This window comes from Microdochium trichocladiopsis, assembly GCF_020744255.1.
Source record: "Microdochium trichocladiopsis strain MPI-CAGE-CH-0230 chromosome Unknown B0I36scaffold_9, whole genome shotgun sequence".
NCBI classification, from domain to species: domain Eukaryota; kingdom Fungi; phylum Ascomycota; class Sordariomycetes; order Xylariales; family Microdochiaceae; genus Microdochium; species Microdochium trichocladiopsis.
In genome coordinates, this window is record NW_025763552.1 from 1,221,326 (window position 1) to 1,243,661 (window position 22,336).

The following is a 22,336-nucleotide window of genomic DNA, read 5'->3' on the forward strand; positions in this document are numbered from 1 at the left end:
GTACCAGTCAGCATTTCTGGCCGCAAGCATCCTTACGATTGTCGCTAGCTCATGGAGCACCGTATTCCCGAAAGTCTCATGAATGTCGGTTGGATGGCCTCTGCCATCAGCGTATATCTCACGGAGCTTCCTGGAGACTGAAGCAACAATGTGCTGGGACTCGAGCTCCTCATACACTTCGGGCCTCGAATTGATGCATCTCGTAAACCAGCGGAGCACTCTGAAAGCAGGCGCTGTGTCTCTGCTAACGACGTTGCGATATGTCAAGGAGAACGATGGGCTGACAGTCATTCCCTTCGAGTCACCTCGCCACAGGTATGACAAATCGACTCCAGCTTCCACGACTTTCCAAAATAATTTGATCTGGGCAGCTGCCCGCCTCGCTTGGCGTTTGGGCCCGGTCCCTGAGAACTTGCAATGTGGCCAGTGCCTCTCAGTCTCGTCTGTCGCAAACTGTAGCTGGATGACACTGCCTAGTTGCACCTGCCGTGCCTGCGACCTCGTATAAGCGCGGCACCCACAGACGGGCCAGGCCACTGTTGACACGTTGTCGCCACGATCAGGCAGGACAAGATGCTGCGAGCCTTTGTTTTCGGGAAGTAATCGCGACAAGTCGTACGGACTCTGGAATGACTTGACGGCGAGGCTGTTGGTCTCTGAGACGGCCATGTTGTCTAGAAACGCTGTTCGGGCCTCGATGGTCGTCATGAATTCCTCCAGCTGTGTCGGTATGATGGAGTGTTGAAGCTTTTGCGCGAGAACTAGCACATGTACGTTGTCAAGCTTGTGAATTATCTCGATGTTTGACGTGTGCACCGCCGTTATGCTTTGCGTCTGATTGATGTCGTTGAGAAGCAGCTTTTCAGTGTGGTCGGAGATGTCGGTGATCGCGTTGGCATGGTCGATGGACAAATCACTAGATGTCGACAGAGGTGTGATCAGTGACGCAGTCCTTCCAGTATTACTCAGGCTACACGCCAGCGACGTCTTTCACCCACATGTTGAGGTTCTGCAGGCCAACCACCAAGACAGAGTTGACATTCTTGAGGCGCCGCTCCAGATCTTCCCTTTTGGCCCCGCGGAAGCCATACTTGAGCTTCTTGTATCCTTCGCGACACTTGTCCCGGAAGCCTGGATCGGCAATGTAAGAGCCGGCCGTATGCTCAACGAGGAACTCCCGAACGGCATTCAGGTCGTCTTTGCAAGCCTGTACAGACTCTTGAACGGCGATTTTCAGCGTCGTGTCGACGCCTGCTTTGGGAGCCAATGACTCTAGGCGCGAGATAATGTTGTTGGCAGCATCGAGATTGGCGCTCAAGGCTCTGGCGAGTTTGTCGAGGGAGTTGAGCTCGTCTGTCTGTCCCTTGACCGCGTCCACATAGGTGACGATGCCCTTGCAGACCTCGAGACCAAGAGAGATGACACCCAGGGCGAGACCTGCGGCCTCCGCCATTCTTTCAAGTTATTCGACTGTGAGAGGAGGCCTTAAAGGTGGTGTTATTGAACCTTTGACAAGTTGATGGGTAGAAAGGTGAGGGCTGTCGACTTAAACGACGACCTAGAGTCACCACCAACATGATTGAGGACCGCCCCGCACGGGAAGTCACTGCCCTCTCTTTCTCCCTGACTCGCTTGTTGGTTGTGTGACAATGCAAAGGCCTGCATGACGCATGCACGTTGTCGTGGCGGAGTACATGGGCGCAAGCGCTGTGGGTATCCACCAACACCCAACACGCAGGGCGTTGTACAATGGAGGGGCTGCCTCCCGTGTATCACGTCACCTTGAGTTGCGTTGTCCGTTTCGGCTCGTTTCGTGTCACTAGCATCGAGGAACATAGCCCGATTGTTGTATTCGAATAGCATGTTTTAGCACACGTTGGCAAGCCTCCAACAGGCTACATGGATACGCGATTCTTCTCCACGGTAATTCCACGCTCTTTCAGGGGAATGGCTTGGTTCGACATGAATCCTTCTGTTCTCATTCTGTACAATCTATAGTCTTGCTTTCAAGTAACTCCACTAAGAATCATCTGTCCACGACACGAGTGCCGAAAGACGCGCCCCGCGTTTGTAGAACGTGATCTAAGCCTTCACAGTTGTAACCACCTCGGATCCCCCGACACGCTTTTCGCCATCACTGACACTATCGGCCCTGTCGCTGTCGGGGCTGTCCTGACGAGCAGCCTCGGCCTCGGCGTCGCCAGCCGTGCCGCTGCCGTACTTCTGCAGCGTGTACTTGTCGAGCTTCCACATGACCCACATGTAACCCAGCATGACGAAGCAGGCGACGACCATGACGATGCCGCCCGTCTTCCAGTACGGCGCCTGGTCGGCCGGGTAGAAAACGATGCCCCAGAAGGTGTACATGGCCATGCTGAGCACGTTCATGCAGTACACGGTGACGCTGCGGACGGCGTCGTCGCCCGTGCGCTGGAGGATGATGGTGGCCCAGCCAAAGATGAGCGGCTGGACCATGTACGCGGACCCAGAGAGGTAGAAGGCGAAGAAGGTGCCCGCAAAGGGTAGGTTGGGCACGAGCAGCATCGCGGCCGAGACGAGCTGGAGCAGCACGGCGAGGACGGCCATGGGGATGCGCTGACCCGTCGCGTCCATGTGCCACGCCGCCAGCATGGTGAAGACGATGCCCGTCGCCTGCACGCCCAGCGGGTACGTGTTGATCTGCGCCTGCGTGAAGGACGCCGAGTTGTACTTGAGCCAGATGAGGAAGTTGCCCTGCACCGCGTACGCCTCGAGCGTCTGGCACACCGGGGACCAGAAGATCAGGATCCAGCTGTTTCGTACGGAAGTCAGTTTATCACTTCTCCTGGTCCACAAACAGTGACATTGGGACTGTGAACGTACAACATCGGCGTAAGAACGAGCCGCTTGGCCAGGGAAACGGGGTTGATGCTGTGGCCGCCTGCCTTGACCGCCGGCACACGGGCCACGGCGAGCTTCTTCTCGGCCTCGCTCAGGTACCGTGCCTTGGTGTTTTCGGGGATGTCTGGCAGGAAGATGAAGCCAAACACGGCAACGGGGAGGGTGATGATGCCGTCGATGATAAACACCCACTGCCAGCCGCGTAGGCCACCAAGGCCCCCCATAGTCGTGTAGATGGCCGTCATCATGACGCCCGCAAACATGGTCCCGATCTGCCCGGCAGCTGAGAAGAGGCCAGTGCGCTTGGCGATCTCGGTCGGAGTGTACCACGAGCCCATGATGTAGATCGTGCCTGCGTACGTGCTGCCTTCGGCAAAACCCAGGAAGAAGCGAATCACGCAGATCTGGGTCAATGACTTGACCGAGGCGCTGGCGATCTATGCACATGGACGAGTTCCAAGGTCAGCAATGTGCATTGTTTGATTGGCGGCTTGCTAATCGGGATGTTGGAGTGACAAATGGCACATACCGTGAGGCAGCCCCAGACGACAACCATGGTTGGGAGCCAGATGCGAGGCTTGATCTTCTGGATGATGAGGCCGTGGGGGATTTGGCTGATGGCCATACTGAACAAATAATACCGGTTAGTGCTGGTTAGAAGCAGTGCGTGCTGGAGTCCTAGCCCTACCCAGCAGTCGTGACGGAGAGGACAGTGTTGTAGTCGTGTCCGCCCATGGCGAGAGATTCACGGAGACCAGCAACCTGCATGCGTGAAAAAGCGTCAGTGTCACTGCGCTTCTGCCAGTTGCTGTGTCGGAACGGAGCAGCTTACGTATGCATTGGCAAAGGCAGCACGATCTGTGCACTCTGGTTAGCGGCGGTTCAGTGGTCAATGTCGGGGTCAAGAAGATTGCTTACCGAGAAAGTTGAAGAAGTAGGCCAAGCAGCAGTAGGTCTTTGCCAGGTAAAACAGTCAGCGGCACGGTACGGAACATCTCCTCCAGTTTGGAGTGCTGTTTACCATGATGAAGAAGTCTATCGAGTATCCCTGTCAGCTTTGAATTGGGGGCACCTGTAAGCTTCGCTGCCGGGACGCGCGACTTACCAATCTTCTGCACGAGCTTGCGTTCCTCGTTGGTCGTGGCCTCCGCACCGAGGAAGAAGGCTGTCGGGTCCGCTGTTAGTTGCACGCCTTGTCATTGGTAGCAATCAGCTGTGATGTCTGCACGTACTGCGGACCTTGTCCCGCGTGGACACTTTCTGCTCCGACATGCTGACGATTGTGTGGCGGCTTGCCCAACGGTCGCCGTCCTCGATATGCTGGGAAATGGAAATGATCGACAGACACAGGCGCAGTCGAGCTCAGAAAGAAGCAGCAGAGGCCAGACTCAAACGCGGACGCGGGGTGACAGCCAATCTTTATTTGTGCCTGCCGGGTCAGCCTGCGGTTACACGAGTCGGGACACCCCTGGGAAAGCCAAGCGGATCAGATTATCTCTTTGATCTGATAAAAATTTTCGCCCGGGGGGCTGATCCGCTAGGGATCGTTCCTCCATCTGATAATCTGGGCAAGTCTGGCCGGTTATCGGCTGCTGCCAAGCATAAGCTTGGCCTTTGTGGGGATAGTTCGTGTTGGGTGTTCGACTGTGTGGTTCGGGTGGCATCGCCGACAATAAGCTTGCCTAGGTGCCAGGATAAGGTTACTTCCGCCGAGCAGCCAGGGGCGGTCTGTGGAATCACGACGGGCTCGTTGTGGAGGGGGCATCAGGCCTTGCAGGGAATGCAGTTCCTGTTTAGGTGAATGAGACAGAAGAGGCTGTGGAGCCCAAGGTTCGCTGTCCCTCATGGTGATTCGTCCATGGTTTTCATTCCTTGCCCCTTTTAGTGGATGGTGGCTGATGGAGGACGGAGCTAATGACTAACAATAGCTGACGATGGCTTCGAGGCGTCGTGCCGGACTCGCCCGCTCTCCTTGGCCAGATGCCGGTCTTCGGACCACGCCTTGCACGACAAGCCATGATGACACCACCAGACCGCGCAGCCCTATGCGGGCGTGTTGCGAAAACAGCCCACCTCCCACGTGAGATGGGCTCAGATCAAGGGTCTGGACCAGGCTGATGGATCTGATTAGATTGCAGCCCGCAGCTCGCAGGTCGGCAGTCCCGAACTTTGCGCCTGGTTGACAGCCCGGCACCCCGCTGCCGCGCCAGGAACGGCTTCGCGGTACGGGAAAGATCTGTCGCTCGGCCGTCGGAAAGTTGACCCTGCTTGAGTTCATGGTCCCTTGTCAACGGTCACCGACGTAGGACCTACAATTCAACTCGCGCGAAAATGTGTGCGTGATGGAAATAGCGCAAAGGCTGACCGTGATGGAGGAAACGAGGCTTGCTGTGCCACGAAGCCCATGCACAAAACTGCACGTCAAGTCAGATGAGGCGTCTTTCCCTGTCACGGATCTCCCCAGCCAACACACAGCACGGCAGAGACTCCCGTCGGAATGCAACGTCAAGGTCCGCGTTAGAGGGCGAAGGCCTGGATTTATTGCGACGCAGAATTCGGAGCGCTTTCGTGTGCGCGCACAGCTGTCCTCACAGTGCCTGGCAAGCGAAGTCATCGAGCGGGCTAGAATCACCTTTCCAGCGCCATGCGGCTCTATCTGAATAAGATGTTACTATCGTGATTAGCGAGTCTTATGCATGTTCAGAACGGCATCTCATCATCTTCCCTACGTTATGCACTCCTGCTCTGCCTCGACACTGTGCTCTTAGCATTGCTAACCTTAGCTCAATGCAGAGACAGGGATGGGCGATTGTGTCCCACTGCCGCTGGCGACCAGGACGTCCCCTGTCTCGCAGTTACATAAGCAGCAAACATTTGGGCGCCCCTGAGTTTGCTGTGACGGCATTGCCCCGCTCTAGTTTTGCATCTGCCTCGGCTCGTGGAGGAACTTGCTGCTCCTGTGGATGTTGGACGACGACACGGTCATTGCTCTCCCTTGATCTCACAAGCGAGGCGTATCATCGCAAACCGAACACCAATTTCGAAGGCTAGAACCAGCATTCCATCACCATATCCCGACTTAAATAGCCGATCTCCTCCTAGCCCGTCACGATGTCGTCTCGTGCGCACCAGGTCACTGCCATCGGCTGGCTCCTTACCTCGTTCGGCCACACGGTACATTGAACGCACTGCGCATGATTCGATTCTCAACTGACACTCTTGCAGATTTCCGCCAAGGAATGGCAGTCCCGGAAAGACTTCAAGTCCATTGGCAACCTCGCCAAGACGTGCGGCACCGTCGGCTGGTACCAGGGGAGCGGCTTGTTCCTTATCCTCGTGAGTCTTTCCGATGTCCAGCATGACACTGTCTCTGCAACACCTTGCACGCTGACTTTTGTTACAGGCCCTCCTCAATTATCAGTACTCCCTGAGCCCCACGGCGATCCACACTTCGATCGACAAGGCCGTCATTGCTACTGCCGTCGCCACGATCTGGAGTTCCGCGCTGTATTATTACAAGAAAGGCCTCGTGCCCAACGCCGTCGTCACAAGTGTTGTGGGTGGTCTGCAGGCCTATTCGTTCTTCCTGGCTTAGGCAGTGTTGGGCAGTAGATCCAATGAACGCCACCACCATATGTGATCAGAGGCTGCAGCATGCGGAAAATGGATTGGAGGGGACAATCAACGTTCTGAACATGCAAAATATGCGATAATTTTGAAGAATTGAGTTTCTTGGCGGACATGTGATTTACAGACGCATGGTACATTTCGATAAGCATAGTCGTGCTGACCTCTTTCGAATTAGAAGTATATGTTGCTTCGTGATGCTTCGAGGAGTATACTGCCGAGTCCAATCAAACAGGCTGTGGTGACGAGGTTGATGTGTCTCGATCGGGCAGGTAGGTTTCGTTTTGTTGCACAAAAAGGGCAGATGAATAAGAGCATGTGCTGTGAGCGTTGCCAGATTAGGTTGGTGCGTGCCGCCATTTTCAGCGGCGTCAACAGGGCGGGCCACTGGACGTGAAATGTAGTTCTCACCCCGTTCAAACATGGGGCATTGGAGCTGAAGCTGGACGACGTTGGGAGTATGGTGCGCTCTATGGCCCGCTCGATCAGAAATCATAGGTCGAGTAGTACGCCCAATGACCAAAGCATTCCAGTTCGCCGTTTTGGTTGGAGAGGATCTCGTCTGTTATTATTCAATTGAGCCCGTCAGCCAGGTGACAAGTCTCCGGCAAGGAAGATCAATAGCACTTTCATAGTACTGACCCAGGTTGATGCAAGTGCGCTGCCATTCGCCCCCCCACCGCTTGCAGGGCAAGCAGTAGGAGAACTTGGCCCCAAATTCTGCAGCTCGGGTATCGCACGACACACCAAAGTTGCCACTTCATGATGAGATCGTTAGCATCCTGTTTGTTGTGTTGTAGACAAAGTGACATGGTGGAATCAGTCGTTACTTACCCTGACTGGGGGACCAGGTCTCCTCCCTGGTTGCCCAAGCACTCATTGAGATTCAGCCACGACTTGCGCCTCCGATTGTCGGCATCCGCACAGTTTGCTACGAAATGGTCCCCATAATATGGCGTTTGGGGGCCCATGTCCTTGCAGGTGAAGGCAAACCCGGCACGCTTACTCAGGCTTGACACGGCAGTACTGGTGTTGGTAGCATTGTCGACTGTGATGGGAGAAGCTTGTGCACCAGCCCCGAGCTGCAGTGCCGCGAGGAGAAGAGTAAAAGGCTGCATGGTTCCGGGTGAGAGGAGCTGCAATGAGCAAGCGAACGATTTTGGGTGCTGGTTTGTGAAGCGAGCGACGGGGGAAACAACAACGAAAGAAGAACGAATGAACTTAAAGGAGCGAACGAGTGTTGGTCCTTACTTAAAACTCTATTCAGAGGACTTCTACTTTTTATAAGGCTAGAACCACATCCCCAGCGGGGTCGCCGGCATTTGAAAGTTCGAGAAATGCGATCCTTGCGCAGTTTTAAAGTCCAGAAGTTGATAGGTCCAGATTACGATGCTTTGGTTATATGGCGAAATTATGGGGTCCCTACCCACAATGGAAAATTGGCGGGTCCATTTCAATTGTCCTGGAGGCTTTATTTCGGGGCTAAAGATGGCTATGCCACTTGATGCAAGGATTTTGACACGGTGGCCAGCATTTATGCTTCAAATTATGCCGGGTGAACCAGGGTTTTCAGCCCTGCAGTCTTGTGCCATGGAACCTTCGAAAGCTCTTGGCTGAACGTCGAACCACCATGACTCTCGAGCATTCAGGGCCCTCGGACAGTCGGGCGGATCCATGAGGTGGGAACCTCGACGGAGGCCGCTGCCCCATGACACCTCGGAGTGCTTGGCAGTCACCTCCCCGAGCCCGTCCAGGCCCTTCCTGAGTCGGGATTGCGTCTGAGTTTTATCAAGGAATATTCTTCCGCACAAGTTAGCATGACTCGGTACATGATCCTCAGTCTGAATCCTTTCTACCGTCGCAGATACCGTCCGAGAGTCATGTACCCGATAGCCATGGACCAGGTCAATTTTGCTGACACTTAAAAACAGTCCCAGCCTAGACCAGGGGTCAAACCCGTTTGCCCTCTCGAAAGAATGCGACTGGTGCCACATGGCCTTTGCATCAAAGAAACAGAGCTGGTTATGGCATGTATAAAATTGGGGCATACACAGCCGATACGGGAGGTAACAAGCTCCACCGAGTAACGAACCAATCCGATTCCAAAGACAAACAGTATTTCACAAACGGACTCGAACCTTCTCCTGGTAGCCAGTGAAACAGTGTTTAGGAGCGGAGACGAGAAGTATGCAAGTGGATCAAGTTACTGTCAATTTCATCCTTTGCTTTCTGTTTCTGGGCTTGAGCCAATTCTTGCAGGTCTACAAGAAAGCTTCATGCGCTTTGACCAAATAAAATGGGGTATTATCTACTCTACAGGACCGCTGTCAAACCCCGCGCGATCGCTTCTGCTTGCGCGAAAAGTTGTCCATCTCGTACTCGTCCACGCTCGAACCGTCCCCGCGCGCGCCATACGTGATCATGACCTCGTCCGTTTTCACGATGCCCTCCCCACCTACAGCACCGGAACTCTCTGTGGCGGCGCCTGCCAGGATTCCCTTGTCGCTGCTGTTGTCAGAGTAGTACGCATCGTTGTTGATGATGCTGATGTTGTTGTTGTTGTTGGGGTGGCCGGCAGAGCCGGAGCGGATGTGGCTAGCTGATACGGAGACGTGGTTGTGCGTTCCCTTAGCGCTACGCGTGTTGCTGTGATGCCGATCGTCCTTGCCGTCAAGGTGAATCCCAGCGCCCTTGCGGTTCGAGGAGCGGAAGAAGCCGCTGAGCTGTGGACGGGAGTTGCCCGAGGAGGAGGACTTGACGTCGCGGAGCAGCGTGCGGAGGACGGGGATCGAGGCGGCCATGATGGTTGTGGCGATCTCGGCGGAAGCCCAGATGGTGAGCTCGCCGCCATGGACTGTGCGGTTGAGGGGACGCTAGATCAGTACAAAGAAGCAGGAGCCTAGAGGAGGAGGAGCTGCACTCACGTGTAAAATCCTGGCTGCCGAGGATGGGGATCTTGACGCACTTCATGAACGCAGTGACTCCGGCACTAGAAGTATGGACGGAAATAGGTCAGTTTTCAAGGCTCTCGAAGACAGGAAGTGTATATGGAGCACAGTTTTTAAGCGCAAACTCACATGATGCCCATGCTCATGGCCACAGCGATTCCAATCTTCTCTTTCGTCTTCATCTGCAGCTTGACGAGGATGACCCAAGGCAACCCAGCCAGAATGATGTCACTGACGCCCGAAAAGGCCGCTGCGAACATGGACACGCCGACACTGACGGGCACAGGCCAGCACGTGCCCCCGGGCAGCCTCCGGTTCCAGACCTTCTCGAGGGGCGTGCACTGCGTCCACTGGATGATGACGGCCGCGAACTGGAAAATGTTCATCAGCGCGATGATGACCCAGAGGACAATCTTGAGCTTCGGGCCGGCGATGCGCATCAGCGTCAGCGCAAAGGACGTCTTGCTCCACACCGCTGCGAGGATGATGAAGGCGCCGACAATCAGGCCGCCGAAACCCACGTCGTACGCGTTGGCAGGGTCGATGTTGGCACCTGGCCGACCGAAGCCACGCGAGATGTTGATGCTAAGCTGGATGCATGAGATGGTGAAGCAGAGCTGCGAGGAGAGAAGAGTTCACTGTCACGTTAGTCCGCTGTAGGAAAAAGAAACGAAATCAAATAATCAAGACGTGTTCGGGATAATACGAACCCATGCTGCCAGCAACACATAGTCATCCCACCAGAGCCTGCGCAGCTTGCGGATCTTGCAGTAGACACGCAGGATGAGGAAGAGCGTCGAGAAGCCAAAGAGTGTCCAGACAGCGGTGTTGACCTCGGGGCCACGATTTGGCGCGGTCGGGTCAAACACCCACGTGCCGGGCGGAGTTGGTGGAAGAGGAGGAGCCTGGCGACGATCCATCTCTGTGTCCTCTCCAGGCGCTCAGGACGATTTCTCCACGCGAAAGACTGGTCGCTGCCTCTGACAATGACTACCCGCGGTGCCGAGAGATCTGTGCAGCGTATGAGGACGGGGGCTGGCGAGGCGCAGGATAAGAGCACAGATGGTCGCCTGCGGAAAACACTAGAAAAGATCAGCGCAGACACCTCATTCTGTATGACAGAAAAGGACGATCAGCCAGCATTATCTAGTAGGCATGAAAGCCGTGCAGGGACCGTTTCAGAATACATGTACAGGCACCCCAAGAGGAACAGGCGTTGAGTGCCAGGGGCTGCATATATGACGGTGGATCGAGACCAACGACATGCAACGGCTCTGGGCAGCCACCCGTTGCTACTGTGATACAGGAACAGGCATGCACTGCTCAAAGGAGTGCCATAAGTGTGGTTGCAGCACAGGGCCAAACCTGTTGGCTCATGTACGGAGTACCTGGAGGCCAGGGGGAGGGTGCATGCCAAGAGTGACCGGGAAAAGGATTTGCTGCTGCCGAATACAGATTCTCTGCCGCATCTCGGCACATCCAGTACTGTACCAGGCAAGCAGTGGCCCAGAGACTACGAACCGACGCTGGACTGGAGGCGCACCGAAGCATGACTGGAAGTCGGAGGCCTGCTGAGAAGGACGCCTTAGATTTGGACACCAACGGCGCTTCCTCGCAAGGCGTTTCAACCAGTCCTGAAGCGCACCTGAAAAATTATGGCCGATCTATACGATCACTCCGCGATAGTCAGAGCATTGCGCTGAGTTCAGATGCCGTCAGGTTCCTGCTATAGGGTTCACCAGGAGATTCCTGCTATAGGGTTCACCAGGAGATTCCTGCTATAGGGTTCACCAGGAGATTCCTGCTATAGGGTTCACCAGGAGATTCCTGCTATAGGGTTCACCAGGAGATTCCTGCATAGAAGCTTGATGGCGAGCAACACTCACGGAGAATTTTCCCAGGAAGGGGGGGCAAGGCGACATCATCTGTCTAATTGCTATGCAGCAAATAACCACGGCGACAGGGTTTTCGGCTCAGGTCATGCCGCACCTGCGACCTTCTAGACGCCTGCCAAGATACTGACCAGGTCTCCGACTGGGTCTCGATCTAGCATATATGCTCTGCGCCACAGCCTTGCAGCATGTGAAGCCCAGCAAAGAGAGACAAAGCACCAATCAGCCTCCGAAGACACCTTCCGGGTTGTCATCGGCTCTTCCCCGCTCCCTGGCGAGTGAGGCACAGCAGGATCCTGGCAGGCACACCAGGCCCCAGATTTGCCAGGGATGCTGTCCTGGAAACCCCTGGCAATTCTTCACCCGCGGCTCCTCCGTCCCGCGGGGACCATGCCCACGAGCAGTATCGCTCTGTGGTGGACAACCACATCGGCTCAGCGCTTCCGTCATTGCAACCCTTGCTACCTCACGAGTCTGTCCCAGCTGAGCCCATAAGGCTCCCAAATAAAGTCGTTCCCATGCTATCCTGGCGCTCATCGCAGCACCTAACAATTTCGGTCTAAGCAGAAGTGGCAAGTAACTGTGTCGATCACGAATCCTTCGGTGGTACTGCCCATTCACGTGACAATCAAAGAGTCCACAAACATAGAGGATAATGTTAGAACTGAACCTAGAATTCCTCCATTCGTTTCGTGCCGCAGCATTTAGGGTCTATCGAGGACATTGGTGTCAAGGGTAACCTGGTCGGCGTGGCCATCGACCTTGTTCTCGCTGGAACGGAGCGCGGATGGCGGGGCCGTCGTTGATAGCGGCGCTGTTGTGCGGGCCGCACCTCTAGCTCGGCTCGCCTGTCATCCCGTTCTCCGCTTCTGACGTTGGGCGGGCTAAGTCCTTTTGGCCTGCAAATGGAAACAAGAAACAACTGCAGGATGGTGGACTTTCGCGAGTATTGTGATTCGATGAGCTCGTGCCGAGGTGGCGCCTTTTAACACCCTGTCACCACGCCGTGAAGTCGCAATGTGGCGCGTGCCAGTACCTGCAGGTGAGATACAGGCGCCGAATGACTGGTACCGTGAGGCTGGTGAGCTGCATACTTTGAGTGTGACAAGGAGCAGGGGGTGTAGAACCGGGTCAACACACATTCCTCTATGCGCCACTTCTCGTGAAGCAATACCTCCAAGGACTTACACACGGGGAATCCATCTTCAGCAACATCCTGTACGCAGAAATTAACGGAGCACGATGACCCAAGTTAGTTTCGTGCGGAAAGGCTATCTTGTCAAGCATGACTCCTGCGGGGGGAGGGCAGCAATAAAAGGGTCCCCACCTGCCAAGCCTGCATTGCATGGTCATACAGAAAAGACTGCCGGGAATCTTTGGGACAGCTTCGATGGATGCCGGCATGCTTGCGTCTGGCCTGTGACAAGGTGATCCAGGGTGGTGGCGCGGGTGGGTTGTCTGCCTGCCCGGCTCACAAGGGTCCATGCCATGGATACTCTGCCGTCATGCGCATCCCTGGCCACCGGAACAGCCCAGCCTCGAGGCCCGGAGACGAGCACCCGGCTGGCAACGACGGCGGCTCGCTTGCACGATCCCGAAGACCTGGGCCGTCCCGACTCACATGCGTTTGATATTTTCCTGATGTGCTGCCGTGGGCGTCGTAAATCTGGGCTTCTCTGACCTGCCTGCCTCTCTCTCACTCGTCGCACCCAGGCCAGTCGACACTTCTCCCCTGGACTTGCAGCAGCCTGCCCAGAGAGATCGGCATCCTCATCAGTCTCTGTCACACTCCTTTTGTCACGTTGCACTGAGCTTCCCCCACGTCTACAACATGGTCTCATCTGTTCTCGCGTTTTTGGGCGTTCTGGCTGCCAGCACCTCTGCGGCTGCTCCTCCACCTCCCCCCAACAATGCTGCTGCTGCTGTGAGTGCCCCCCTTGTGTGATGCGAGTTTCTCCAATTCTTGTGACGCATCTGATGTAAAGTCGTCGCGCCGCAACGTCTCACAGTCAAGCTGACACCTTCTTTCTCAACATCAGTGCCGCAGCCTGAAATCTAGCTTCCCACAGCAGGTTGTCAGCAGCGCCGACGCGGCGTACCCAGCCTGGAATGGCCGATGGGCGGATACTGCCGAGCTCGCGCCCTCGTGCATCTTCCGCCCCAAGACGGCCAAGGACGTCTCGGCTGCCGTCAAGGTGTTGAACAAGGAGGCTGGGCCGGCCGGTGATGCGTGCCCCTTCTCGATCAAGTGCGGCGGGCACACGCCGTGGGCGGGCGCCAACAACGTCAATAATGGCGTCGCCATCGACCTCAGTGGGTACATGAACACGACGACCGTCTCGGCGGACAAGACAATTGTCTCGCTGGGCGGCGGCGAGGTCTGGAGGTCCGCGTATGCCAAGACTGACGGGATGGGGATTGCGTTTCCCGGTGGTCGGTGCCCGGGTACAGGTGTTGGTGGTGAGTGTCCTCTGCATCCCCTGAAAGTCTATTTGGGAGATAGATACTGACACAACGGACCAAAAGGCGTTTCTCTTGGTGGTGGCTACTCCTGGTTCCAGGGCAGCGTGGGCTTCGTCGCCGACAATGTCATCAACTTTGAGGTCGTCCTGGCGTCTGGCGAGATTGTCAACGCCAACAAGACCAACCACCAGGACCTCTTTATGGCGCTCAAGGGCGGCAACAACAACTTTGGCGTCGTCACGCGCGTCGACCTCGCCACGTTCCAGCACTCGCAGCAGATCCACGGCGGGCTCATCATTGTCCCCGTCGAGGCGAGCGACGCCGTGCTCGAGAACCTGCAGCGCTTCACCGACGACGACGCGGCCGGCGGGGTGCACACCAACGCGGGCCTCACGGTCGAGTACTTTCTCAACGCGACCAGCGGCGTCGGCCAGATCCTGCTCTGGGTCATCGACACGGACGCCGCCGGCGAGCACGAGGCCATCCGGCCGTTCCTCGAGATGCAGCCGCAGATCGTCAACCGCGTGGCCACATCGTCAATCGCCCAGTACCCGTCGTCCGTCCCGGCCGTCACGCGCGTCATGATGGCCGACCTGACTTTCGTCAACGACCTCGAGACGCTCAAGGGCGTGCACAAGATCACGATGCAGATCTTTGAGGAGAGCAAGGGCATCCCCGGCCTCGTGTGGGACTTTCAGTTTGAGCCTCTGTCGCGGCACGTTATTGACCAGAGTGTCGCTCGTGGTGGTAACAGCTTGGGCATCAACGGCACTGCCGATGATCTTTTGAGTAAGCAGAAGCCTGTTCACCCCCCTTTCTTGATATATGCGGTGTTGGCGCCGATCTGCGCAAGAGAAGAAGAAGAAGAAGAGAAGAAAAGTCACTAACGCTGTCCCTATCAGTCATGTTCATCATGCCCCTCTGGAGCGACCCGGCCTACGACGACCAGGTCTACGCCGCCGCGCAGAAGTGGCACTCGTCCGTCCAGGCCTACACGGCGAGCATGGGCAAGGGCCACCGCTTCGAGTTTGCCAACTATGCGGCCAAGTTCCAGAACGTCATGGCCAGCTATGGTCCCGAGAACCTGCAGTTCCTGCGCACCGTCAGTCGCAAGTACGACCCCAAGCAGATCTTCCAGCGGTCGGTCAGGGGAGGGTATAAGCTTGGCGTGTAAAGGATCTCTGATTGGGGCTATGATGCGTGCCAAGAAGGGACGTGAGCTCTACTTTGTCAAGTAGGGGTTGATAGACACAGATCCATTCTCGTGCCTATATTGGCGTGCATCCTCCGCACATCGCTTGTCCTGACCTGCCTCCCCACTGGCCCGTATGCCCGTGAATGTCCCGGCAACCCCAACATGGTAGGTCGTGAGCTTGTCCCGCATCACCCACCTCCGCCTGCGTGTCAACCCCGCCCGGCAGCTAATTACCCCCGTGACGTGCGCGCGCGCGGTGGACGCGGAGACCCTTTGTTACTGATGCCCACTTCCCCGCAGTCCATAACGACTAGTGGTTTGTCGACGGCGGCATCGGAAAGTTCCGAAGCGAGGCGTTGACCAGATCGTCTGGCCCACTGCAGAAGATGAGTTTGGTCCTATTCTGCCCTTGGCGGGTTCGCCCGTTCGAAGGGCCGCGACTGTCGCCAGTAACAGCAGCAGCAGGCGCTGAAGTCTCGGTGATATGGTCGACGCAGACGGCCGTGACGCTCTCGAAGAACTCGGTGAATTCGGCGTGTCCTCTGACGCACCAGCCGAGGATGATGCCGGCCCATTCTCGGTCTTTCAGGGTCTGTCGCAGGCTGGCCAAGTTCTTCTCGGGGTCCACGATGTCGAGGTTGAAGCCTTGGTTTTCGAATCGGTCGCGGGTGGTAGCCGGGACGGCTGGATCCAGCCACGCTTTGTCGAGGACATGCTGGATGTCGTGACCGGCCAGGTGGCGGGCTAGGGAGACGGTGAGGATAGGAATCCGGGTGTCGGCCATTTTGAATTTTCCGAGGCTCTTTTCGCAACAGTAATGCTTAAGCTAAATGCTCCCGCGGCTTCCTCTCGTGTGATGAAGTCTCATCCAGCGACGCTCTGTGCCGTCTTGATCGTTTAATGAGTGCTCTGTTATCGTTATCGTGCGCTTCATCTCGTGGCTGACAAATTGCGAGTTGTTGCCTGTGGATTTGTAAGGCACCCTATAAGACTACGCTCCACTCTATATTCATATTCACCAATTGTGCTGAGGTGCTCTTCCAACGGCCGGGTCGTATAGCTCCTCCCACCTTGAGTATAGAAGTCCAAGCTTAGGTGTGGGTGTGCCTGGCCGGCCGAACTCGTCCGCATAGAGCGCCCTGTTCTGCCCCCCCCTCACAACAGTGTTTACTCGCCTCTCTCGCCTCTCTTGCGTGCAATGCCCGATTACCTCATCTTCTCCTCAGACTCCTTGGTCACAGGGCCCAGGAAGATCCACTGCCCCCTTTTCCTGCATCTTCGGTTATGCTGGCGGACAGCCGGCGACAGGGAAGCAAAGCTTGCGAACTCGTGCCTGCACGGCGAGTGCATAGGCCTATGAGATCCAAATGGTTGGTTGTGGGGAAAGGGCGCCAATCGTTTAGGCAGGAAGGAAGATAATGTGACTGATTATGACCGGAAATAAGGCGACGAATGCCCAGCCACCAAACGTAGGTCCGCCTGCCCAAGCCCAAAAAGACCCCCCACGGGAACTTCCAGCCCGGCACTCTCGCAAGCGGCTCAGGTCCGCGCCGCCCCTTCCCCGCATTCTGGGCGATCCTTGCGCTGCTGGGTGGTTCGACTCTGGGCCCACATCTGCATATCAACGGAAGCTTCCATCGCCTGGTGCTCGACAGGCCACTCGTGGCTTGACATCTCCGCACCTCGCATGCAATGCCTCGCTGCTCCCCCGCACGAGCCCGCAGCCCCGGCGAGGCTTCTGCCCATGGCCGCTGCTGCTCTGGGTTTCCCTTGGGCCGGCCCAAACCCAAGGTCTAATGCTGCGGCCTCTTGCACGCAAGGCTGCGTCACCATGTTGTCCCCCGCACCGGCGCCATCCGCCCATCCGGGGACCTGGAGCTGAGCATGTTGGGCCGAGTTAGACCGCTCTGCTGCCAGGGTTTCTGACCTTGGGACGAAAGCATGTTCCGGTGATCCAGAGGCCCATGCAGCTCGCGGCTCTGGATCGCAGCTAGTCCCTGGCTTGGATCTGGGGTTGCTAGGACCCGGACTAGAGGAGCGCGTCGTCAGCGTATCGCCCCGGGGGGAAACAAGTATATAACCCGGGGCGGCCATCAAGGTTGTCGTGAGTCTTTATTGTGTGCCAAACGCATCTCAGTCACAGACGAGCTTCAAGAGAAGACCGACCGCAACAATACCCTCGCCATCCACCACCCTAGTAACGCAGCACTAAAACCACCCCCCATGTCGCCACACTCGATCCCCAAGGAGCAGTGGGCGCAGGTGATCAACGAGCAGAGCAAGCTCGAGTACAAGAAGATCCCGGTCCAGAAGCCCGGCCCGGACGAGGTCCTCGTCAACATCAAGTACACGGGCGTCTGCCACACGGACCTGCACGCCCTCAACGGCGACTGGCCCCTGGACCGCAAGCTTCCCCTGATTGGCGGCCACGAAGGCGCCGGAGTCGTCGTCGCCCGCGGCGAGCTGGTCCATGACATCGAGGTGAGTACCTTTCTCCCCCCCCCCCCCCCCATTCCCCTCCTCCTAAGGATTCCCCTTCTAGACTTTTCCTCATGTCTTGCTCGTCCTGCTGACGCCCTGCTTCCTGTTCTCTTACCCAGATCGGCGACCATGCCGGTGTCAAGTGGCTCAACGGCTCGTGCCTGGCCTGCGACTTCTGCCAGCAGGCAGACGAGCCGCTGTGCGCCAAGGCGCTGCTGTCCGGCTACACGGTCGACGGCACCTTCCAGCAGTACTGCATCGCCAAGGCGGCCCACGTCGCGCGCATCGCCAAGGACGTGCCGCTCGACGCCATCTCCCCCGTCCTGTGCGCGGGCATCACCGTGTACAAGGGCCTCAAGGAGTCCGGGGCCCGGCCCGGCGAGAGCGTCGCCATTGTCGGCGCGGGCGGCGGCCTGGGCTCGCTGGCCCAGCAGTACGCCAAGGCCATGGGCCTCCGGGTGATTGCCATTGACACGGGCGCCGAGAAGAAGAAGGCCAGCATCGAGCAGCTCGGCGCCGACGAGTTTGTCGACTTCATGCAGTCCAAGGACGTCGTCGCCGACGTCAAGAAGGCCACCCCGGACGGCCTGGGCCCGCACGCCGTCATCCTCGTCGCCGTCAACGAGAAGCCCTTCCAGCAGGCCGCCGAGTACGTCCGCCCCCGCGGCACCGTCATCTGCATCGGCCTGCCCTCGGGCGCGTTCCTCAAGGCCCCCGTCTTCGACTCGGTCGTCAAGATGGTCACCATCAAGGGCTCGTACGTCGGCAACCGCAAGGACAGCGCCGAGGCCATCGAGTTCTTCCGCAGGGGCCTCATCAAGGCTCCCTACAAGGTCGTCGGGCTCTCGGAGCTGCAGAGCGTCTACGACAAGATGCACCAGGGCGAGATTGTCGGCAGATATGTCCTGGACACCTCCAAGTAGAGGACATTGGAGACCTATAACTGGAGGATATTGGAAACTTTCAAGTAGATGATGCTGGGAACCTCCATGTAGTTGATACTGGAAACCTCCATGTAGTTGCCTGATTAGTCTAATTGTGCTCAAATTTAACCAGTTTCTGCCGTCCGCATCAAACCTGCGTGAAAGCAGTCTAATTAATGGATTTGCATCTTCAAGATAAGCGAGTGCCAAGCAACAGCGGTTGCACTATAGATCAATGGTACCCAGATTCGCTGCAATCGCAAGAAGCCGCGGACAAGAGTCCGACGCTGTGGCGTGGCAGCTTGGCGAATAGAAATGCCACACGCCCCTCCATTGGATGGCCTTGGCCTACATAGCTCCCTTGCAGGTCTCCATCCTGTAGAGGCCGCGCGCCTCATGGACACGGACCCTGATTGGCAGGAGCCACAGCACCAACAACTTCACGGCCCTCTGACCAACTTCGAGAGGACGTCAGCATGACTTCCGAGTTACACATTCCACAGTGGCAATCCGAATCTAGCGAATGCGCCAAAATAAAAGACCATGGATCTCGAGGTGTGGCAGAGCGACGACGTGCTCAAGCCCAACTGCCCTTACCTGCCCGGATTCACCGTCGAGATTGTGCAACACATTCCGCCACCGCCCTTTGGCGGACCAAAATACAGCAAGACTATCCGCAAGCCTGCGTCGGAGGATTGGCTGAGAACAGTCACCCAGACGGAGGCAATCTTGACTCATCCGCCGCTCGAGACACCAGCACCATCGGAGCCGCCTCGGCGTGCTCACATTGCAGTAACAAAGGCTTTGGCGGTCGGCAATGCCCGTGGAGCGCAACTAGTAGAGTGCTCCGTCAGATACGACCAGCAGCAACCAGAAAAAGTAAGAGATCTTCTGCCATCGACTGTGGTTGCCAAGATCTATGACAGCCTCTACTACGACCGGGCAAACAGCATCTCCGGAAACCCAACAGACACAGCATTTGCCGCTGATCGCGACTACAGTCGCGAGGCTGCCGCATATGGATTTCTGGAGGACAAGGGCCTGACCGGCAACTTTACTCCTCGCTACTACGGTTCCTGGACGCTCAGGTGGCCCGTTCCCATCACCCAATCAGACCAGACTCTTGGCCAGATGCACCGTGACGTCAGGTTGGTGCTTATCGAGCGCCTTGATGGAACGCCGATGAGAGACCTGTTCGTTCGCAACAAGGCCAACGATATGGCAGTGGACGAAGACATTGACGACGCTTCACATCTTCCAGAAGAATACCGCCTCGAGGTGGCTGCTCAGGTGTTTGAGGGCATCGTCAGACAGCGCCACGTCGGGCTCAACCAAGGCGATCTTGCGCCACGAAATATCGTGATAGTGCCTTCTCCGCACCAGGCGCAAATCTTGTCGCCATCGGAGCTGCGCGTTGTCCTCATTGACTACAATACAGCTGTTGTACAGGAGCATACCGTGCGCTTCCATGCTGGCGTGAAGCGAGAACGACCGCTGAATCCCGCCAGATGGCTATGGAGCGAGTCACTGCCGGAGCTGAGGGGCTGGGTGCCGGACTGGTGGTATCTTGATGTCAAGAGAAGACGACAGTGGCTATACTTGTCTTTCGTCGCACAGGGAAAAGGCGACGCATACGCGTCCCCAGACATAGAACTTGATCCAGAGGCTGAGCCTATTGAACAGTACGATTGAACGGCTAGGCATTTGAATTCAATCAACATTTACTTTTAACAGCCTTGTGCATTCGAAGACTGGTCTCTTGGCATGCCCGTGGTCGATTTGTACTGTCCTTAATGAGTGGGAGAGAGTTGTAGGCTTCCTGCTCACGACCACGCGACCAGAAGGCTAACTGCGTGCGGAGGGACATGTATAATGACGGAGAAACAAGAAGAGGTATAAGCGCCAAGTCTGGGCTTGACAGGAATTTACGCGCCAGATATCCCTGCGCCCTGTTTCACTACACGCCAAAGTATGGCACACGGGCGCCAACAGGCGCTCAAGAGACCGACAGGGTCCAACCAGCGCTAAAGCTGCCGGCCTGTCTTCAATGTGTTCCAGTTCTTAATGCAACGCGATGCCGGCTCACGCTTAGAGCCACATCTCCGTTTCTCCCAGCAACAACTCAAATCCCTTGCACGCCACCCCACAGCAACTCACGTTCCACGTTAGGATCGTCATACATTCCTCAAATCTGTTCAAAAGCCATGGGCCTCTTTAGCAAGAAATCAATTCCAAACATGGCGACTATGCCGCCAACTAGTAGTAACAGCGAGGCCGGTCCACGTCCAGTCCCTGCTCACGCTCAAGCGTTTCCTCCTTCGCTTTCGGCCCCCAGCAGACCCAACCAAAAACCATACCCGACAACACCGGCAGGTTGCTACAATCAGAATTTCGGCGCCAGTTCACAAACCAGGCCCGGCCCCCAGGCGATCCGCTACGATTCCGGCCGTCTTCAACAACCACCACGACCATCGATGGCGAAACGCAATAAAATGGTGAAGAAAGAGTTGGGCGAGAAGCCCGTGATGCTTCCTGGTGATAGGTATTCAACATGGCCGGTCAGGCTAGTGTAGTCTGTACGTTGGCAGCATTTGCTGTCAAACATCCGGAAAGCGATGAGGGCGTGTTCATTTGGCGTGATCGGCCGGGATCGTATTTCTCGGCCTTCCCAGCCTTCGTATATCAATACCTGGTTTGAATGGAAATATGCGTCAGGGCTCAGACCTGGTGCTGAGGGTGGTCTGTAGCAGTAGCTGGCATCCGCCAAATTGAAAGCTTCGTATATATGCCAGTGATAGTTGAGCGGCGTGTCAGTAGATCCTTCAATGTGCCTTAGATCGCAGAAAGCCTTTTCTGCATGATTTTGACTCCAGCTTTGAACTATGGTCTTCTCGATATCTCTCCATTTCTGCCTGAGAATCGCAGAGACAAATGCTCTTGATCTCTGGCACTGCCTTTGTGCGTGGCTTGATGACTTCCCCCAGACCTCATCGGACAAGCGTCTCGACCACCTCTGTCGTCTCGAGGACCTGTGCAAACTCCCCATCCAGGCTCGCCAGGCTCACCCTGTGCACCAGATCAGCGTCAAAGTCGCCCTTGGCAAACGTGGCACACGCGTCCCCGACGAGCACCACGTCCCCTTCGCCATCCTCGCCGGCCGTGATCCGGAGGTTTCCTGCCATCCGCGTCGACGTGCTGACACAGTGGTCCGTCGTGAGTCCGCAGATGATGATCTGCCGCACCTTGCGCTGCCGGAGATGAGCCTCCAGCTTGGTGCCGATAAAGGCCGAGTTGACGTTCTTGACGAACACGGGCTCGCCGTCTTGCGGCTTGGCGAATTCTTGCGGCGAGACGGCATCGAGAGTCGTCGTAGTCGTAGTCGTCGTTGTCGTGTGAGAGGCGGCATCAGGGGCCGACACCACCTGGGCGCCGGGGTAAAGCAGGGAGCCGGTCTGCAGGCTGTGGTGATGGACGTGGCATATCTCAATGGCGCTGGCGGAGCTGCTGCTGCTGTTGCTCTTGTTGAAATCTCGAGCTGCAGTGATGAGCTTGCTGATATTGTCCTCGCAGGCTGGGTTGTTGCGACTGCTTCCCCAGTGCGTCGGGTGCTTGAAGCCGTTCTGCACGTCGATGATGACGAGGGCCGTCTTGGCCTGCCGTGCGGGCTTCATTGTTGTTGGAAATGCGGGACGTCAAAGCGGTGTCGTCTGGAGGAAGAACGGAACAACCAGAGCACAGAAAATAAAAACTCGTGATGGCTTCAACCAGAGGTTGAGGTCGGGGTTTTGGGACTGTCGGGGCTGAATGACTCATCTGTCGCTTTCTTGGTAAGCATCTCCAGGCGGGCCCGGCGGGCCCCACGCAGCCAAGAAGCCGAAAGGTATTAGTGAAGACGAGTTATGTGTTTGGACCGAATGCGAGCCCCAT

The 22,336-nt window shown here is 56.7% G+C and overlaps 11 protein-coding genes across 11 annotated transcripts; 5 read left to right on the forward strand and 6 right to left on the reverse strand.

The window, feature by feature from the left end:
- Positions 1-1,956: 1,956 nt before the first annotated feature.
- B0I36DRAFT_274344 (major facilitator superfamily transporter) lies at positions 1,957-4,342 on the reverse strand. The gene is made up of 9 exons (XM_046151350.1): positions 4,113-4,342; positions 3,986-4,045; positions 3,902-3,915; positions 3,799-3,835; positions 3,713-3,738; positions 3,569-3,642; positions 3,410-3,506; positions 2,863-3,317; positions 1,957-2,791 (listed from the first exon to the last, which is right to left on the reverse strand). Exons 1-9 carry the CDS (start codon positions 4,150-4,152, stop codon positions 2,083-2,085), a joined length of 1,512 nt encoding a protein of 503 aa, XP_046008289.1. The 5' UTR covers positions 4,153-4,342; the 3' UTR covers positions 1,957-2,082.
- Positions 4,343-5,991: 1,649 nt separating this feature from the next.
- On the forward strand, positions 5,992-6,475 carry B0I36DRAFT_366659 (uncharacterized protein; the record flags this gene model as incomplete). The annotated part of the gene is made up of 3 exons (XM_046159333.1): positions 5,992-6,054; positions 6,106-6,216; positions 6,284-6,475. 3 exons carry the CDS (start codon positions 5,992-5,994, stop codon positions 6,473-6,475), a joined length of 366 nt encoding a protein of 121 aa, XP_046008290.1.
- A 517-nt stretch (positions 6,476-6,992) lies between these two features.
- B0I36DRAFT_366660 (Cyanovirin-N) lies at positions 6,993-7,625 on the reverse strand (the record flags this gene model as incomplete). The annotated part of the gene is made up of 3 exons (XM_046159334.1): positions 6,993-7,069; positions 7,150-7,265; positions 7,342-7,625. 3 exons carry the CDS (start codon positions 7,623-7,625, stop codon positions 6,993-6,995), a joined length of 477 nt encoding a protein of 158 aa, XP_046008291.1.
- Positions 7,626-8,890: 1,265 nt separating this feature from the next.
- On the reverse strand, positions 8,891-10,375 carry B0I36DRAFT_416345 (uncharacterized protein; the record flags this gene model as incomplete). Its single annotated transcript, XM_046162073.1, has 5 exons — positions 8,891-9,141; positions 9,239-9,361; positions 9,432-9,496; positions 9,585-10,072; positions 10,166-10,375. The coding sequence occupies 5 exons, from the start codon at positions 10,373-10,375 to the stop codon at positions 8,963-8,965; spliced, it is 1,065 nt and encodes a 354-aa protein (XP_046008292.1). The 3' UTR covers positions 8,891-8,962.
- A 1,834-nt stretch (positions 10,376-12,209) lies between these two features.
- On the reverse strand, positions 12,210-13,272 carry B0I36DRAFT_164223 (uncharacterized protein). Its single transcript, XM_046148702.1, has 2 exons — positions 12,675-13,272; positions 12,210-12,563 (listed from the first exon to the last, which is right to left on the reverse strand). The coding sequence occupies exon 1, from the start codon at positions 13,186-13,188 to the stop codon at positions 12,697-12,699; it is 492 nt and encodes a 163-aa protein (XP_046008293.1). The 5' UTR covers positions 13,189-13,272; the 3' UTR covers positions 12,210-12,563; positions 12,675-12,696.
- Positions 13,179-14,984, forward strand: B0I36DRAFT_366662 (uncharacterized protein; the record flags this gene model as incomplete). The annotated part of the gene is made up of 4 exons (XM_046159335.1): positions 13,179-13,271; positions 13,387-13,807; positions 13,874-14,599; positions 14,713-14,984. 4 exons carry the CDS (start codon positions 13,179-13,181, stop codon positions 14,982-14,984), a joined length of 1,512 nt encoding a protein of 503 aa, XP_046008294.1.
- B0I36DRAFT_295415 (uncharacterized protein) lies at positions 14,972-15,789 on the reverse strand (the record flags this gene model as incomplete). Its single annotated transcript, XM_046151854.1, has 2 exons — positions 14,972-15,408; positions 15,460-15,789. The coding sequence occupies 2 exons, from the start codon at positions 15,787-15,789 to the stop codon at positions 15,316-15,318; spliced, it is 423 nt and encodes a 140-aa protein (XP_046008295.1). The 3' UTR covers positions 14,972-15,315.
- Positions 15,790-17,022: 1,233 nt separating this feature from the next.
- B0I36DRAFT_387227 (alcohol dehydrogenase-like protein) lies at positions 17,023-18,551 on the forward strand. Its single transcript, XM_046161152.1, has 2 exons — positions 17,023-17,486; positions 17,606-18,551. The coding sequence occupies exons 1-2, from the start codon at positions 17,229-17,231 to the stop codon at positions 18,407-18,409; spliced, it is 1,062 nt and encodes a 353-aa protein (XP_046008296.1). The 5' UTR covers positions 17,023-17,228; the 3' UTR covers positions 18,410-18,551.
- A 233-nt stretch (positions 18,552-18,784) lies between these two features.
- Positions 18,785-20,180, forward strand: B0I36DRAFT_331997 (uncharacterized protein). Its single transcript, XM_046155052.1, has one exon. The coding sequence runs from the start codon at positions 18,953-18,955 to the stop codon at positions 20,099-20,101; it is 1,149 nt and encodes a 382-aa protein (XP_046008297.1). The 5' UTR covers positions 18,785-18,952; the 3' UTR covers positions 20,102-20,180.
- A 314-nt stretch (positions 20,181-20,494) lies between these two features.
- On the forward strand, positions 20,495-21,137 carry B0I36DRAFT_164278 (uncharacterized protein). Its single transcript, XM_046148703.1, has one exon. The coding sequence runs from the start codon at positions 20,614-20,616 to the stop codon at positions 20,980-20,982; it is 369 nt and encodes a 122-aa protein (XP_046008298.1). The 5' UTR covers positions 20,495-20,613; the 3' UTR covers positions 20,983-21,137.
- Positions 21,138-21,417: 280 nt separating this feature from the next.
- On the reverse strand, positions 21,418-22,080 carry B0I36DRAFT_208096 (Isochorismatase-like protein; the record flags this gene model as incomplete). Its single annotated transcript, XM_046148865.1, has 1 exon — positions 21,418-22,080. A coding segment is annotated over one exon (663 nt), but the record flags the coding sequence as incomplete, so codon positions are not given.
- Positions 22,081-22,336: the final 256 nt, after the last annotated feature.

What these genes read in the sequence shown, in the direction of transcription:
- B0I36DRAFT_331997 (XM_046155052.1), top strand. Translation starts at nt 18,953, where the DNA reads ATGGATCTCGAGGTGTGGCAGAGCGACGACGTGCTCAAGCCCAACTGC.
- B0I36DRAFT_164278 (XM_046148703.1), top strand. Translation starts at nt 20,614, where the DNA reads ATGGGCCTCTTTAGCAAGAAATCAATTCCAAACATGGCGACTATGCCG.
- B0I36DRAFT_164223 (XM_046148702.1), bottom strand. Translation starts at nt 13,188, where the DNA reads ATGAGACCATGTTGTAGACGTGGGGGAAGCTCAGTGCAACGTGACAAA.
- B0I36DRAFT_274344 (XM_046151350.1), bottom strand. Translation starts at nt 4,152, where the DNA reads ATGTCGGAGCAGAAAGTGTCCACGCGGGACAAGGTCCGCA. An exon ending in CTCTCCGTCACGACTGCTGG is followed by an intron (nt 3,507 to 3,568) that starts GTAGGGCTAGGA and finishes TTATTTGTTCAG; the next exon opens with TATGGCCATCAGCCAAATCC. An exon ending in CTCGTTCTTACGCCGATGTT is followed by an intron (nt 2,792 to 2,862) that starts GTACGTTCACAG and finishes CGTACGAAACAG; the next exon opens with CTGGATCCTGATCTTCTGGT.
- B0I36DRAFT_387227 (XM_046161152.1), top strand. Translation starts at nt 17,229, where the DNA reads ATGTCGCCACACTCGATCCCCAAGGAGCAGTGGGCGCAGGTGATCAAC. An exon ending in AGCTGGTCCATGACATCGAG is followed by an intron (nt 17,487 to 17,605) that starts GTGAGTACCTTT and finishes TCTCTTACCCAG; the next exon opens with ATCGGCGACCATGCCGGTGT.